Raw genomic sequence first — 13,916 nt, 5'->3', positions numbered from 1 at the left:
TCATGGTTTATTGTTGGCGTACAAACCATGATGTTTTTCAACCATGGTTTGGCATTGGATTTAAAAGCCTTGTTTAAACATGTTTCGGCCCACAATAATTCATCTGAGAAGGGCAGACCACATGCTTCATATGAAGATTGTACCACAACCAAGGCTTGGTTTACTTGTACCCTCTCAGTCCTCTGGCACACCCAGAGGGTTTGGCTGAGAGGCAGGGACTGCTCTCATTTGTTGCAGGGTACAGAGGAGGGAAACAAAGCAAGAAAATTCTCCAAGTCTCATTTCAATGAATGCGAGCAGCATGAAAACGCAGTGCTGTTCTTGTAAGGCCACAGTTCATCATAATGGGGATGGGTAGGAGAACTTCTCATAGGATTGCTCTGTTTACTTGAAGCACTTAGGATCATGTTACAGCATCCACACTAGTTACCAATAAAAATATTTGAGGTCTCCCTTAACCTGTCTTGTACTGAAGCAGAGGGTGCCCTTTATGGGGGACAACTCTAGGCTGCTGTTTTCAGAAAACGGTGTTATCCTTCCTACAGCCAGGCTACCAAGGACAGCTACAAAGACAATGAGACTTACAGCACATATGGCAATAGGCTGGGATGGTAAGGAGGTGGCGGTATTGGCTGTTGAGATCGATATCTGCTGCGTCCTGTGAGTCTTCGAGGCATGAAAGGCGGGTAAGGCTAATGCAAACAGGGGGGAAATTTCAGCAGTCCATCAGCCCACGGTGGCACTGGAAAAGTCATACTTTTACATTTCAGAAGCGTTTTCACCGCAGTGAATCTTCCCTTAACCAAACAATTCCATTTCTGGCTTATCGGAAATTTGATGAAAAACTTCTGTTTAGACTGGTCCCAATTCTAGAGTTGGATTCAAACCTGCTGATCTATGAAAAGGAGGGTTTTTTCCACTTGTGGATTAGAAACCAAGTCAAATCTAGTAAAGAATCCTGTTCTGCAAACTGGGCACTCTTGGGGGTGGGGGCTACCGTATATGCTGGCGTATAAGGTGACTGGGCGTATAAGACGACCCCTTACTTTTCAAATTAAAATATAGAATTTGGGATGTACTCCAGCCCTTTTTTGGCGGGGAGGGGAGGGGAGGCTGTCTTCTCCAGCACTCAAGTCTGCAGCCGGGGAAATGGTGGTTTGTTTGTTTGCTTGCTTGCTTAGTTATTGAGAGGGGGAAAGAAGCCAGAGAGAGGAGAGATAGAGAAGCAGAGACATCGATCAAAAGGAGGGAGAGGGAGAGGGAGGCAGAGACATCGAGCAAAAGGGGGGGAAAGAAACCATAGAGAGGATAGCGATAGAGGGGCAGAGACATCGGAGGCTCACACAGCCAGCGAAAGACGCTGAGCAGCAGTGAAAGAGAGAGCGGAGAGAGAGACAACGAGGCTGGCTCAGTGAGCAAAAGGGGAATAGAAGCCAGGGAGAGGGAGAGGGAGGCAGAGACATCGAGCAAAAGGGGGGGAAAGAAACCATAGAGAGGATAGCGATAGAGGGGCAGAGACATCGGAGGCTCACACAGCCAGCGAAAGACGCTGAGCAGCAGTGAAAGAGAGAGCGGAGAGAGAGAGAGAGAGACAGAGAGATCCCTTTGCTTTGCGCTGACAAAAAGAGAAGAGGCAGCAGCTTGACACCAATGAAATACACAAAACTGTATCTCTGCGCTGATCCAGGTCACAAAGCCATGAGGGAGCCATTCTCCCTGGCGGGGAGCAGCCCCCTCACGAGCGCGCTTCTTTGCGTTCATAGGGTCACTGCATACAGTGGGGATGCGGCCGTTTTTGAGCTCCCCCCACCGTATGCGGTGACTGCAGATTCTTGGACCCGGCGTATAAGACGGGCCCCGAACTTTTGAAAAAAAATTCCTGGGTTCAAAAGCCGTCTAATACGCCAGTATATACGGTAGTTCTGCTGATTCCCACAGCACCCCAGCAGTCCCCAGTGCTTCCTCCCATCCTCCCCCCAACCCTCTGGAGCTGATTTTTTTTTGGGGGGGGGATAGGGGTAGCTGCTTTGAAAATAAAAAATCGGCATGTATCACCTTCCCTTCCTTCCACCCACGAGAGCATCTCTCTACCCAACCAAGGCTCAATTATTTTCTGTTTCCAAGTTGCACATGTTTAGGTTAATGTAAATAAATAAGTAAATGTGCACGTTCAAAGGGGGCAGGGAAACAATTCAGAACATGCTAGTAGAATCATAATGTGAAATAAATGTGTAGTGAAAATCACAGCAAAATGCTGAAAGCCATCACTTACTATTCCAAAGGACACCTCTTGGTGCAAAGGGTCATGCGTTAAGAACTGCAGTGGGGCTGAGGGAGGCAATGTTGGTGGGTGGGCTGAAGGCGGATAGGTGAAACCTCCTACAGGAAGATGGTCTCCAAGCAACTCTACTTCATTCTCTATCCTTTGAAGAGGCTATGGGAGAGGGGAAAAAAGCACGAACATTTGTGAAACATAAAATTTACCAGTTATTTGCCAAGAATAGTTATTTGTCAAAGTTTATCTAGTCAATATTACACAGTAAAAACATATTCATACTGCACTGAAGTATGACTTTTTTCAATTGGTGTGTGTTTTCACTGTGTATTTTGTCAGAAATTCAAGTTTCTCATGCTTAATAACTCTGTTCCGAGTACAGCCATACCTCGGTTTAAGGACGCTTCGGTTTCAGTACTTTCAGTTTAAGTACTCCGCGGACCCGCCTAGAACAGATTAATCCACTTTCCATTACTTTCAATGGGAAAGTTCGCTTCAGGTTAAGTATGCTTCAGGTTAAGTACGGACTTCCAGAACCAATTACACTCATACTTCGGGTTAGCATGCTTCAGGTTGAGTACTTCGTGGACCCATCTGTTACGGATTAATCCACTTTCCATTACTTTCAATGGGAAAGTTCGCTTCAGGTTAAGTACGCTTCAGTTTAAGTACTCCGTGGACCGTCTGGAATGGATTAATCCACTTTCCATTACTTTCAATGGGAAAGTTCGCTTCAGGTTAAATACAGACTTCCGGAACCAATTGTGTACTTAAACCGAGGTACCACTGTATTTATCAAATTGTAATTAGATATTTGCTGCCTATTTCAGTACAAATGTTATGATTTTGTGCCACTTTTTCCTGCTACTACGTAACCGAGAACATTCATTTGTTCCAGGATCTGTATCTACAGTATACGTGGTAACACTCTGGTTGCTTAGAATGCAAAATGACCTTTTACATCCCTAGCTTGAGGCTTTCAGAGTGGGGTGTTTTTTGAGTGTGTGCTAGCCTCCACTTTTAAACCTGGAGGCTGAGAAGGCCACATTTTGTTGCACATTCAGTCCACTCAAGAGCTGCTCTGGTTGCCTATCAGGTTACTTATCATCAGATTTCTATTGTTACAGGGTGACCCACCAATTTTATGCACATGCAATGCCCCTTCCCTGGGAAAGCAGGGGATCAGGCAATCCCATTTTGTGAAACCCTGTCCTACATTAACTCTCATTGCAGTTTATCAACCAAATTAGTTGTACTTTTCTATTTCTGGATGATAGGAAAAACTAAAATGATAAGGAACAGGCACCCACTGTGCTGAAGGACAGAGAGGTCTATATCACCATTCATTCCATTCTACATAGCCCACTTTTCCTTCAGAGAGAAATTATCAGCAACTGTCTCACAATTATAGAATCCCCTATAGATCTGCTTTGAGTTTCAGTTCGAATACCTTTTTGGAAGCACCAGGAGACCGTTTTTCCACAAATGAGATTAAAAAGCCCATCTGAACCTCTCAAATACTATGTGTGCCGTATAACAATGGTTAATAGTATGGGATGTAAAGAAATTTAACACACACCATGGACTGCAAATATGAAATGCCATCTTTCAAAAAAGCTCTCAATCTCTAGATGCACTTAAGGCTTAAAAAGGAACACGGCCATTCGAAATAGTAAGAGCTCCAGCTTTTTTCTCTGTAGTTCAGTTTCTCTGAAACTAGTGCTGGAAAACACTCAGATTCCATTTTGCTTCTGCTTTTCTAGCAGACTGGAAATTAAAGCAGCTACGGCTTTCAGCTCGTAGATCAGAATTTGCAGTTCACAGACTTCTATACTAGAAGCTTTGCTCTAACTTGAAAGGTTTTCATGATTTTTGGCTGAAAGATTTTGGCTCCTTTTCCAGGCAGCCAACCAACACATCCCACCTTAAATCCACTGTTCCAGAACCAACTACTAGAGGAAGTAAGGTTTTTTTTGTTTTGCTTTTTAAAAGATACCTACCGACCGAGACTGTTGTGTCTGAAAGGGAACGAACTGGCCTGGAGGTGGCAGGTGTGGAGCATGATGTGGGGAGAGGTGTGGAGGATGCAAAAGAAACGGATCACTAGAAATGAGAGGTGGGAATGCCGCGTATGGAACTGGTAAGTGTTGAACAGAACATGCCTGAAGCATCTGAAAAAGAAAAGAAACATTCACAAACGTTATAGAAAACATAGTATTTGATTCCTCATTACATTCTTAAGAATAAAGCACAATCCATAGCGAACAGAGTTCCCATGGAAAAGATGGAGAAACAAAATAAAGACAGAAGTTGTTGAAATCTGAACACGGAGGATGAGGCTCCATCTCTCTTTGGACCATAAATCTGGATTACTTGGGTTCAGATTTTTTTACTGCATAGAAAGGGATTATGTTTTAGATTTTTTCAAGAGTTTCAGTGTGCTAATTATTTTACAGAGCACAGAAGGCTAACAATCATCCAACCCCCCCACCCCACAAAATTCTACCGATAAAATAATTAAAAGTTTGTGGAATATACATAAAATCTTGATGAAGTATTCTCATATGAAGGCTAAAATCATCTTTACACTTAACTAGAAGTCACACCACCCTACGTAATACGTGATTTCCAAGTAAATATAGAGAAAATTCAGCTCCAAGTAAAGTCATTTGGTCTTCTGCGACCTCCAACGACATTTGAAGCATTTGTTTTCAAAATTAAGATGAAGATGCTACTTACTGGGGGAGGCACACTGCAGACAGGAAGATGCTGTCCACTGAAAACCACGGAACACCCAGGGACCTGCTGTGTGTTGCAAGCTGGTATGTGCTGACCTGTGCAAAGTGGAATCCCATGTGGTGCCACCGTGGTCACCGTGTATGAAACAGGGACTGTGCCCTGGTGGATCTGCAAAGAAAAATGCAAAGAGCTTTCAGCAGGGCTGCTTAGTTACCAACCTCAGAAGGATGCTCAACTTTTCCCTTTTTTCTTTCACAGCACGAAGACTATTAGCAAATATTTCAAAACCAAACAAAGACAGGATTTAGAAACAAAATATATGAAAACACTCGAGATGACTCAGTTCCAGGTTTCCACATATGCACTATAACCAGGTTAGGACACTGTTCACAAATACTGTCAACTGGCTACCTATAGTGAAATTGTGCAAGTCACCACTGACCTTCTAAAAATTGAATCAAGTCAATTGAGAAGAAATGGCAAGAGTTACCATCTTCTGCCCCCCCCAGCACCCTTCTTTCTGTAAAGCAAGTATGTATTGTTCTCCATGCCATTCTGAATTCATGCAATCACATGACTGCATTTGTCTTGTGGACAACAGGAACAGCATAGTGTGAAATGTTAAGAGACAAATACCCTCAATGTGAAGATGTGTGGCCTTTAGCCAAACACGGATTTAAAAGATTAGACAAATTCATGAAGGCTATGGTTTTCAATGACTGTAAGTCACGACAGCTGTGTAATAGCTCCAGTATTGAGGATGTATACTTCTAGGTACCAGTTGTTAGGGAACATGAGGGGGGAAGAGTGTTACTGGGTTATGTCCTGCTTATGGTCTTCCCACAGGCATCTGGTTGGCCACTGTGAGAACAGGATGCTGGATTGGATGGGCCTTTGGTCTGATCAAGCAGGGCTTTTATTACAGCAACACCCCCCATGTCTCTGCAGCAGCTGTGATTAGACTGTCTGCATTGAGAGCCATTGAACAGAAAACCATTATCCAGCCTCAGAGGCAGCACACCCAAAACAGTGAGGAGAGGGGTGTTATCTTTATACATTAGAAATTAAAAAACCTTTTTGGCGCACAAGGGAAGTGTAACCTCCAATTTTAAATCACAAAGTGTAACCTATCTACCAGGAGTTAGGAATACACTGCTCCATCTTTTCAAATACCTGTTCATGAATGTCAACCATCACTGCGTTTTGCTGTGGTGGATGAGCAGCTGGGTGCAACATACGGGGAGATACATTCGGAGGGTGGAAGGCTCGGGGTTCTTCTATTGCTTGTTGTCCGTAGGGGAGATGGTAGTTCTCATCTTGACTAATGGAATTATGTCGAGATAATCGATCTCTTCTTGCTCTCTGGCGTCTAACGGGAGGGCTGCAAATAATCAAATTGGACAAATTTATTTATTTTTACACACCTTTCCCTTCTAGATTAAACAAAGAATCTTGTGGCCCCTTAAAGATGTACACTTTTATTATGGCATAAGCTTTCTTGGACTATTCCATCAGCTGCATGAAATGTTAATCTGAGTTGCTAGTACATATACACGTGACTGTATGCAGGGGAAAGGATTATAATCAGAGGTCAGAAGGATATGAAATGCAGAAAAGTACAGCCAGTGATAATGGTTTTAATTAACAGTGGCTATTCACACAAACAGTAGTTGATGACACAGAAGTCCTGGCATTAGCAAGCCAATTACCCTGTTTCTCATATTTTAAGACATACCCATAAAATAAGCCATAGCAGGATTTTTAAGCATTCAAGGAATATAAGCCATACCCCGAAAATAAGACATAGTGATAGGCGTAGCAGCAATGCCGGCCACGGCAGAAGGAGGAGGAAAAAAATAAGACATCCCTTGAAAATAAGCCATAGTGTGTTTTTTTGAGGAAAAAATAAATATAAGACATGTCTTATAATATGAGAAACACGGTAATACATGTAGTGTTAATCCCCCTGAAGCTCCTTTGTTCAAGGATGGACTATGAACTTCAAACTTGTAATTTTCTTTCTGCATTCCAAAATTTATGTAAATCGGATGGATCTGTAAACACTTAACATCATTTTCCTTATCAAGAAAACAGAATACCGGAAGGCAAATAGCAGTTGCTTAAAAAAACTTGGCAGCTATAAGAAAATATGGATTACAATCATCTGTAGTTTCCAACCAAATAATAATACCAAAGCGATCACCTAGCGCCTTTCTCCCTGAAATTCAGAGTTAACAGTAATGAAGGTCAAGCGGAACTTATCACATGAGTTGGAAGTTATGTAACTAACTCTTCCTGTGATGACTGCTGCCAACTGACAAACTTTTCCGTGACCATCATGTAAATGTGGTGGTTTTTCTTCCACACTGCAATCTTAATGCATATTATTGGACAACTTGATAGTAGGTAAGAGGAATTTACTGTCAAGCAAGAAGTGTTCCAAAGCTCTGGGTTCATTCACATGACTTTTAAAAGTCTTCTTTTTGAGACTTCCTCTCACTGCTTTCTTCCTCTCCTCATAGCTCCCAAATTCCAGCTGAGGTGAGCTTTCCTTCTCCAATATTAGACAGGACTACCTAAGGACCACCTTCTCTTCAGAGGAGAAATCTAGCTTTCAAAAAAGTATTATTCTTTCCTGTTTTATTATATGGCTTTAATTGATACTTATTTTCATGTAAGCCATTTTTGAGAGTCATCCTAAAACCAGCATATAAATATATTAAATTATAAACAACAATGATAGCCAGTTATTGGTCAGCCCAAGACTGGCTTTCACATCAAAGACACAAAAGTTACATGAAACTTCACCAATGCTGTAGGACATGACATGAGCTCAGCACAGGATAGATTTCATGTAATCTTTTAAGCCCATTACAGTGCACGGAAAAGTCAGCCTGGGGCAATCTAAAACTGCTTCTACCACAGGATCATTCTTAAAGTGGTGGGCTTTGATCATGGAGATGCGGGTTCAATTCCTTTATCATCTATGAATTCACGGAATGACCTTGGCCCATTTGTTATTTCTCAGCCTAACCTACATCAAAGGGTTGTGGCAATAATAATAATAATAATAATAATAATAATAATAAATTTATTATTATTAAATAAAAAATAAATGTGAATAATTCACATGTATGCTATACTGAACTCCCTGGAGAAAGGATAAGATACAAACATGAAGGGAGGGAATTTACACATGTGGAAAAAACACCCTGGTAACACATTACTGGAAGCACTACGAAGAAGATCCATTTTCACCAGTCTTTATAGCAAATGCTGTAAAGTTGTCCTCAGTTTTGTCTCCACAGTCATTAAGCAAAACAACAACAACAACAATAATAATAATAATGCATTTTAAGATAGAATTATAAGACAATCAATCATTTGTATGTGCCTGGAAACACAGTACAATTTTAGCTCCATGAAGTTCGCGACTCGCACCACAACAAAATAAGTTAATACTACTAAGAGTAGCCGGACATGGTATATTCCTTTGGAGTTTTGTTTAGGTTTATTTCTCAGTTGGCATCTCTGTCAAGCTCCTTAGGCGATTTGGTGCAATTGTTAAGCCAAACGCTCCTTAGTTCTATTGTGAAGACAAGGGGTGGGTGGGAAACATAATGCATTCCTTGAAAGAAGATGAACTTTTAAAAAAAACCCAAACTAAATATAACTAAACACGGGCAGTCAAAAACCAAAAAGAAGAAGATGTAAACTAAGTAGTAGGCATCAGTTCTCACAATACCAGTACAATAAGGTAATAAGACTCACTTGTCTCAGTACAAAACACTACATTCTTGGTGAAGTTCTCATGACTTCCAGGACACTAGCACCCACAAACATGTACACCTGGAGAGTAGACACACCACTACCTCCTTAAATAACTATTTAATTAACTCTAATAGTAATAAAACTTGATAGCTTAGAAAATGGCTGTTCAATAAAGAGCTTGATATGTAAGCAGCTCCAATCCTCAGGAAGGCTGACTTAAGAACCATTGTCCAGCTATTATACTTGCCTCCTTCTGTTGCGTGCAGGTGTGTTGCAGCGTTCCCCTGAGAAGTGATGTTGGCTTGGTCGAGCTGAAGGAGGCTGCCTATTTGATGTCATCTCCCATGGTCGCATTGGTGGTGATGGGGCTGGTGATGCTGCTGTATAGTCAAACACTGAATGAGAAAGACGCTGTCTCTTGGGACTTGGACTATCTTCACTCTGTGGGGCAAAGGAGTAATAAAATAAATAAATCAAAAAGTAATGGGTAACTTAGATCATCATTTATTAGGACAATCATTTCCGAAAGAAAGAAATGAACTAGGCATTATACATTTCCAAAGAACAAATTGGAGATTAAATGTCTCGATGTTTCACAACTTCGGTAATATTGTAGTTTATTGCTCATATTCTCTCTAAACTTTTTCTCTTATGTCTGGGGAAAATGAAGAGAACAGAGTACAAACTGAGAATTGTTACAAGGGAATAAGGGTTACGGTATACCCATTTTGAAATATGCTTGCTTAAGCACAACTTTCATGTCAATAGGCTCTAGGTTTGTGGATTCTTAAAGGAGCTACAGACAGATGGAGTTGCAGCTCAACAAGTACACTCAACACCCACTAGGTATGTGATTTACACTGCTGAGCTAGCTTTAATATATCCCTTACAGTTACCGGTACTTTTCTAATACATATAGTATTTACAGTATCTAAGATGTACGTATTTAAATACAGTTTTCATTTATCTGAAAGATATTATCTTTGACAGGTCAGTGCAGCTTAAAAGACAAATACACAAATTATGGAAACAGAACACTACCCACCTTTAGGTTAATATACAGTTATGTACCTGTAAATGATGACTTTGTGGTGACTACCATATGTGGGATGCCATTAATACAGCCCTTATTCATATTCAAGTGGGCCCCCAAATCTGAAAGACTACCCCCTCCCCTAGGTTGCTGAGATTAGCAGAGGCAGCCCTCAGTAGTTCCTCCTCCGTCAAGAGGCTTGGGGGCTGGCAGCCTGGGAGAGGGCATTCTCTGTAGTGGCCAACAAGCTGTGGAACTCACTCCCCACAGAGGTCCATCTGGCCCCTTCATTATACAGCTTCTGCAGAAAGCTGAAGACACACCTCTTTAACCCTGGCTTTTGAAACTTGGGATGTATATTTTAAGGACCCACCTTATTTTGATGATCGTAACTTGTTTTAAACTGCTTTTAATATTGTGTTTTGATGTTGTCACCTACCCTAGGACCTTACAGTAAAGGCTGGGCAATAAATAAATAAATATTAGTGGGGCTGAGACCCACAAATGGGTTGCATCCTGACCTGTGGATAGTTACAGTAACAGTTCCACCATTTATTTATTTATTTAAAATGAGGTGAGGAAAGGCAACAGAAAGGGGTAGGGAGAGCATAGTCTCATACTGCAAATCTGATAAGCTGGGTGACTACTATCTTCAGTCTACTTTATCAAAGCATGAGAAAATGCTCAAGTTTCATATATGCTATTGGAAACGCTCCTCTACTGGCACAGCTCAGATACTACTTCAAGTTCCTGGTTGCCCAAGAATTTCCGGCTCTGTGGTTCATACTGCCTAGGTGTGAAAACTGAGCTGTTCACAAATTAACGAAAAGCTACAATTAAATAAACTTGGCTTTCTGGGAACAAGGATCCTGGTGCACACTTCTCAAATGAATGCCAACCCCTCTGTTGTGCCAGAAGGAAAGAAAACAGAGTGCTGGCTTCCTGTTGCATGCAAATCAGCACTTGGGTCCACAACTTCCCCCCTCATTTTTCACATACTGGCTTTGTGAACAAATTTCATCTAAGTTACGGTACTTTCTCAAAGCTACAAGACCATAAAATAGTAAAACTTATAGCTCATGTATAGCACAATATTATGTATTATACCTAAGTTCAGTGGGACTTGCTCCTAGGAAAGTTTGCTTAAAATTGCAGCAACATCAGACATTCACTGTACAAGCACTGACATCATCACCACATTCGTATGAATTTCTTTGTAAGAAGAAATATCCAAATTAAAATCGGTTAAAAAAACCAACAACCCTTAGCATTCATCAGAGAATGTGCACAAACCATTCCCCAGCGGAAGTGAGACACTTCATCATTTAATTTATGCTAGCTCTGTCTGGAGGCACTGATATATTTCCAATAATCAGTTCCTCACAACCTATCATACTATTAACAACAAAGCTTAAATTCAACCATGGGAAAAATCTATATCGAGAAATAGTAAGATTAGTTTTACCAAAGTTTCTTTTATGATTATATACAATAAACTCACTGCAAATTACCATATTTAGGGCATCTACACACTCCATGCTATTGTGTATTAAGTGCTGGATGCTGACAGCTTTTAAATTCTAAATCAAAGTCTCCAATTCAGGGGGGAAATTGGAACACCCCAGTGGTAACACTTCATTTGCAGTAACAGAAAGGAATTCAAGAATTTCACTTGTTTCTAAGCCAAGCTCTCCCTCACTCCAAACTTAAAATCTGCTTTGCTACTAAACAAAATCTGACCCATTCCAAACATCAACCATTAATAAACCCACCTTAAGCCCACGTCCTGCACCATTAAAACCCATGTATTTAAACAGCTAAAGCTTTTAACAGACACAATATTTATGAAGGGAACAAATCACTGTGCACCAGAACAGCTGGGTGCTACTTGCGCTGTTGTCTCTCTCTCTCTCGCTCTCCCAACTGCCTGATAGTGCAGCGGATACTATAAAAGTCAAACAATCCAGTCCTACTTATGCCCTTGGTTGTGCTTCCCTACTCCCTACAAGGACACAAACAATGCCTTACTTCTATGGCTGCAGCCCCCTATTAAAGATTTTCAATACTGTCAAGCCAAAAAGAAATTAGTCTTTAGAGTGCAATATTTTCAACCAGAACTGCACACACTATCCACTCCCCTCCCCCAAGTCATTTCCAAACACTGGTGTGAACACAATGCTTACGCAAACTAATATTGAGTTAGTAATGGCACACAGTAAGTGCTCTAGGTCAACCTACTTTCTCCATGAAGACTTAATATACACAAATAATTGCATCACCAGAAAAGACGTTGGAGCAAAAATGCACTCTTGCTTCTCTTGTGCGGCACACAACCTCTTGATGAAATCCATCTTATTTGTGAATATTTTGTTTCTACAGATTTTAGAGACTTTGTAATAATTAAAAAAACACAATGCTTGTTTTATTAACAGAAAAATATGGCAATTATGCAATGCTTTGTGGCATAAATGCTACACCACACACAGTCGTCTAACTTCAGCTTTCTCCCAGCTACCCATTGAAGCACCTATCCCTATATACTACTGACTTCTAAAAATGTGGCCCACCTCTATCATTGTATGAAAAACAGCAATGCCAAAATACTGTATTATAAAAAGTGTGTGTGTGCATGCAAGACACACACAAGGAGGAGAAAAAAAGTAGCAGGAAGACAGGAGATAAAGCAACTCTTTCTTCAGCCACCAAATTGTCATGTTTTCATTCTGTGCCAGGTATTACCTCCTTGCTACTGGTACTGGAAAAACCTTAGGCTAAACATTATTTCTTTTATTTCTTTTTCTCTAGTACATTACCTAAGAAGGTGCACCAAATATTAAACTAGAAATTCTGCATATTTAGGAACTGGAATGGAATTACTCAAAATACCACCATAAGACTCAGAAAAGCTGTCTCCTTTACACTAGAAATCATAACTTCTTAGAAGCCAAATTAGATCTGATCAAGAAATTACTGATTGCAAGAATAAAGATCAATACAAGTTACAATTTTACCTCTACAGAATGGTGTATTAGTGCAGGCTCAGGACATCCTTTTTTTGCACACCATATGTCCAAACAGAATATTTTGCAATTTAGACCACATATGAGAGACACACATTAAATAATTTGCAGGCTTTACAACCTTTTTGTATGTTTCCAAAGCAGCAATTTTATCATCAGTTATTTGTTAAAGAAAGAACAATTAATATTTCAAACATATAAACACAAAATTTAAAAACAACAGGATTAGGTATAAAATCAACATAAAAGCACCCCATAGTGGTGTTTTGGAATATAAGCATGTACCTAAAGAGTGGAAGAGAGCTTGATGGAGCACCTGGGGAAAAGACTTTCATAGCGCAGTCACCAATTAAAAGGTTGTGTCTCTTTCACTTGCCAACCTAACCTTCACTAGCAATGGAACAGACAGCAGGGCCTCTGAAGCTCAGTCTGGGTAGGTTCATGTGTGTGCAGTTGGTCCTTTGTACACTGTTTCTAGGCCTTTGGGGACTTTAAAAGGGTAGCATAAGCAATTTAAAATTAATTTTGGAAACATATTGGCAACCAATGTAATTGATGCAGAATTTGTATAACATACATCAAAGCTCCTTGCCCCTACTAGCAACTGGTGATTGTACGTTGGAACCAAACAGTTTCCAGACTACCTTTAAAAAGGCAGCCCCATTCTCCCCCCTTTTCCTCCCCAATGTCTCAACAATTGAAACTGATCTGTAAAAATGTTATGAGAGACATTGTACACGTCTTTGTAAACTGAGAAAACCTTCAATAAAAATATTTTTTTAAAAAAGGCAGCCCCATGTAGCCCAAACATTTCATCATTAAATACTTCTAAATCAGTAACATAAACAAGCAATTGTTCCATATATGTTTTCCCCCAATTGGTCTAATTCAGATTTCCTATCCACCTTGGTCATATGCTGCAATTTAGTGGGCCACAAAGACATTTTTCCAACTTTATCATCAACAGCAATCCTTAGAGCCAGAATACTTGTGACAATATACGCAGCTGTGGCATTTGCTTAAGAATTATTTTTGGTCCAGATGCTCGTGCTGTCTTAGATCCTCCTTACGTGGCAAT

The 13,916-nt window shown here is 40.5% G+C and overlaps 1 protein-coding gene across 4 annotated transcripts in view; it reads right to left on the bottom strand.

Annotated features, from left to right (window-relative positions):
- RNF38 (ring finger protein 38) overlaps positions 1 to 13,916 on the bottom strand; it is a 94,519-nt gene that overhangs the window by 11,244 nt on the left and 69,359 nt on the right. For all 4 annotated transcript variants that reach the window (XM_035140491.2, XM_060269137.1, XM_035140489.2 and 1 more), the window contains 6 exons: positions 9,033 to 9,226; positions 6,188 to 6,395; positions 5,015 to 5,182; positions 4,276 to 4,446; positions 2,273 to 2,434; positions 586 to 692 (listed from right to left, as the gene is read on the bottom strand). In XM_035140491.2, coding sequence (XP_034996382.2) covers positions 586 to 692; positions 2,273 to 2,434; positions 4,276 to 4,446; positions 5,015 to 5,182; positions 6,188 to 6,395; positions 9,033 to 9,226 — 1,010 coding nt within the window. The remainder of the gene's footprint in view (positions 1 to 585; positions 693 to 2,272; positions 2,435 to 4,275; positions 4,447 to 5,014; positions 5,183 to 6,187; positions 6,396 to 9,032; positions 9,227 to 13,916) is intronic.

Source organism: Zootoca vivipara, chromosome 16, assembly GCF_963506605.1.
Source record: "Zootoca vivipara chromosome 16, rZooViv1.1, whole genome shotgun sequence".
Lineage (NCBI taxonomy): Eukaryota > Metazoa > Chordata > Lepidosauria > Squamata > Lacertidae > Zootoca > Zootoca vivipara.
Note: the sequence above shows the minus strand (reverse complement) of the source record. Positions and strands in the feature narration are given on the sequence as shown.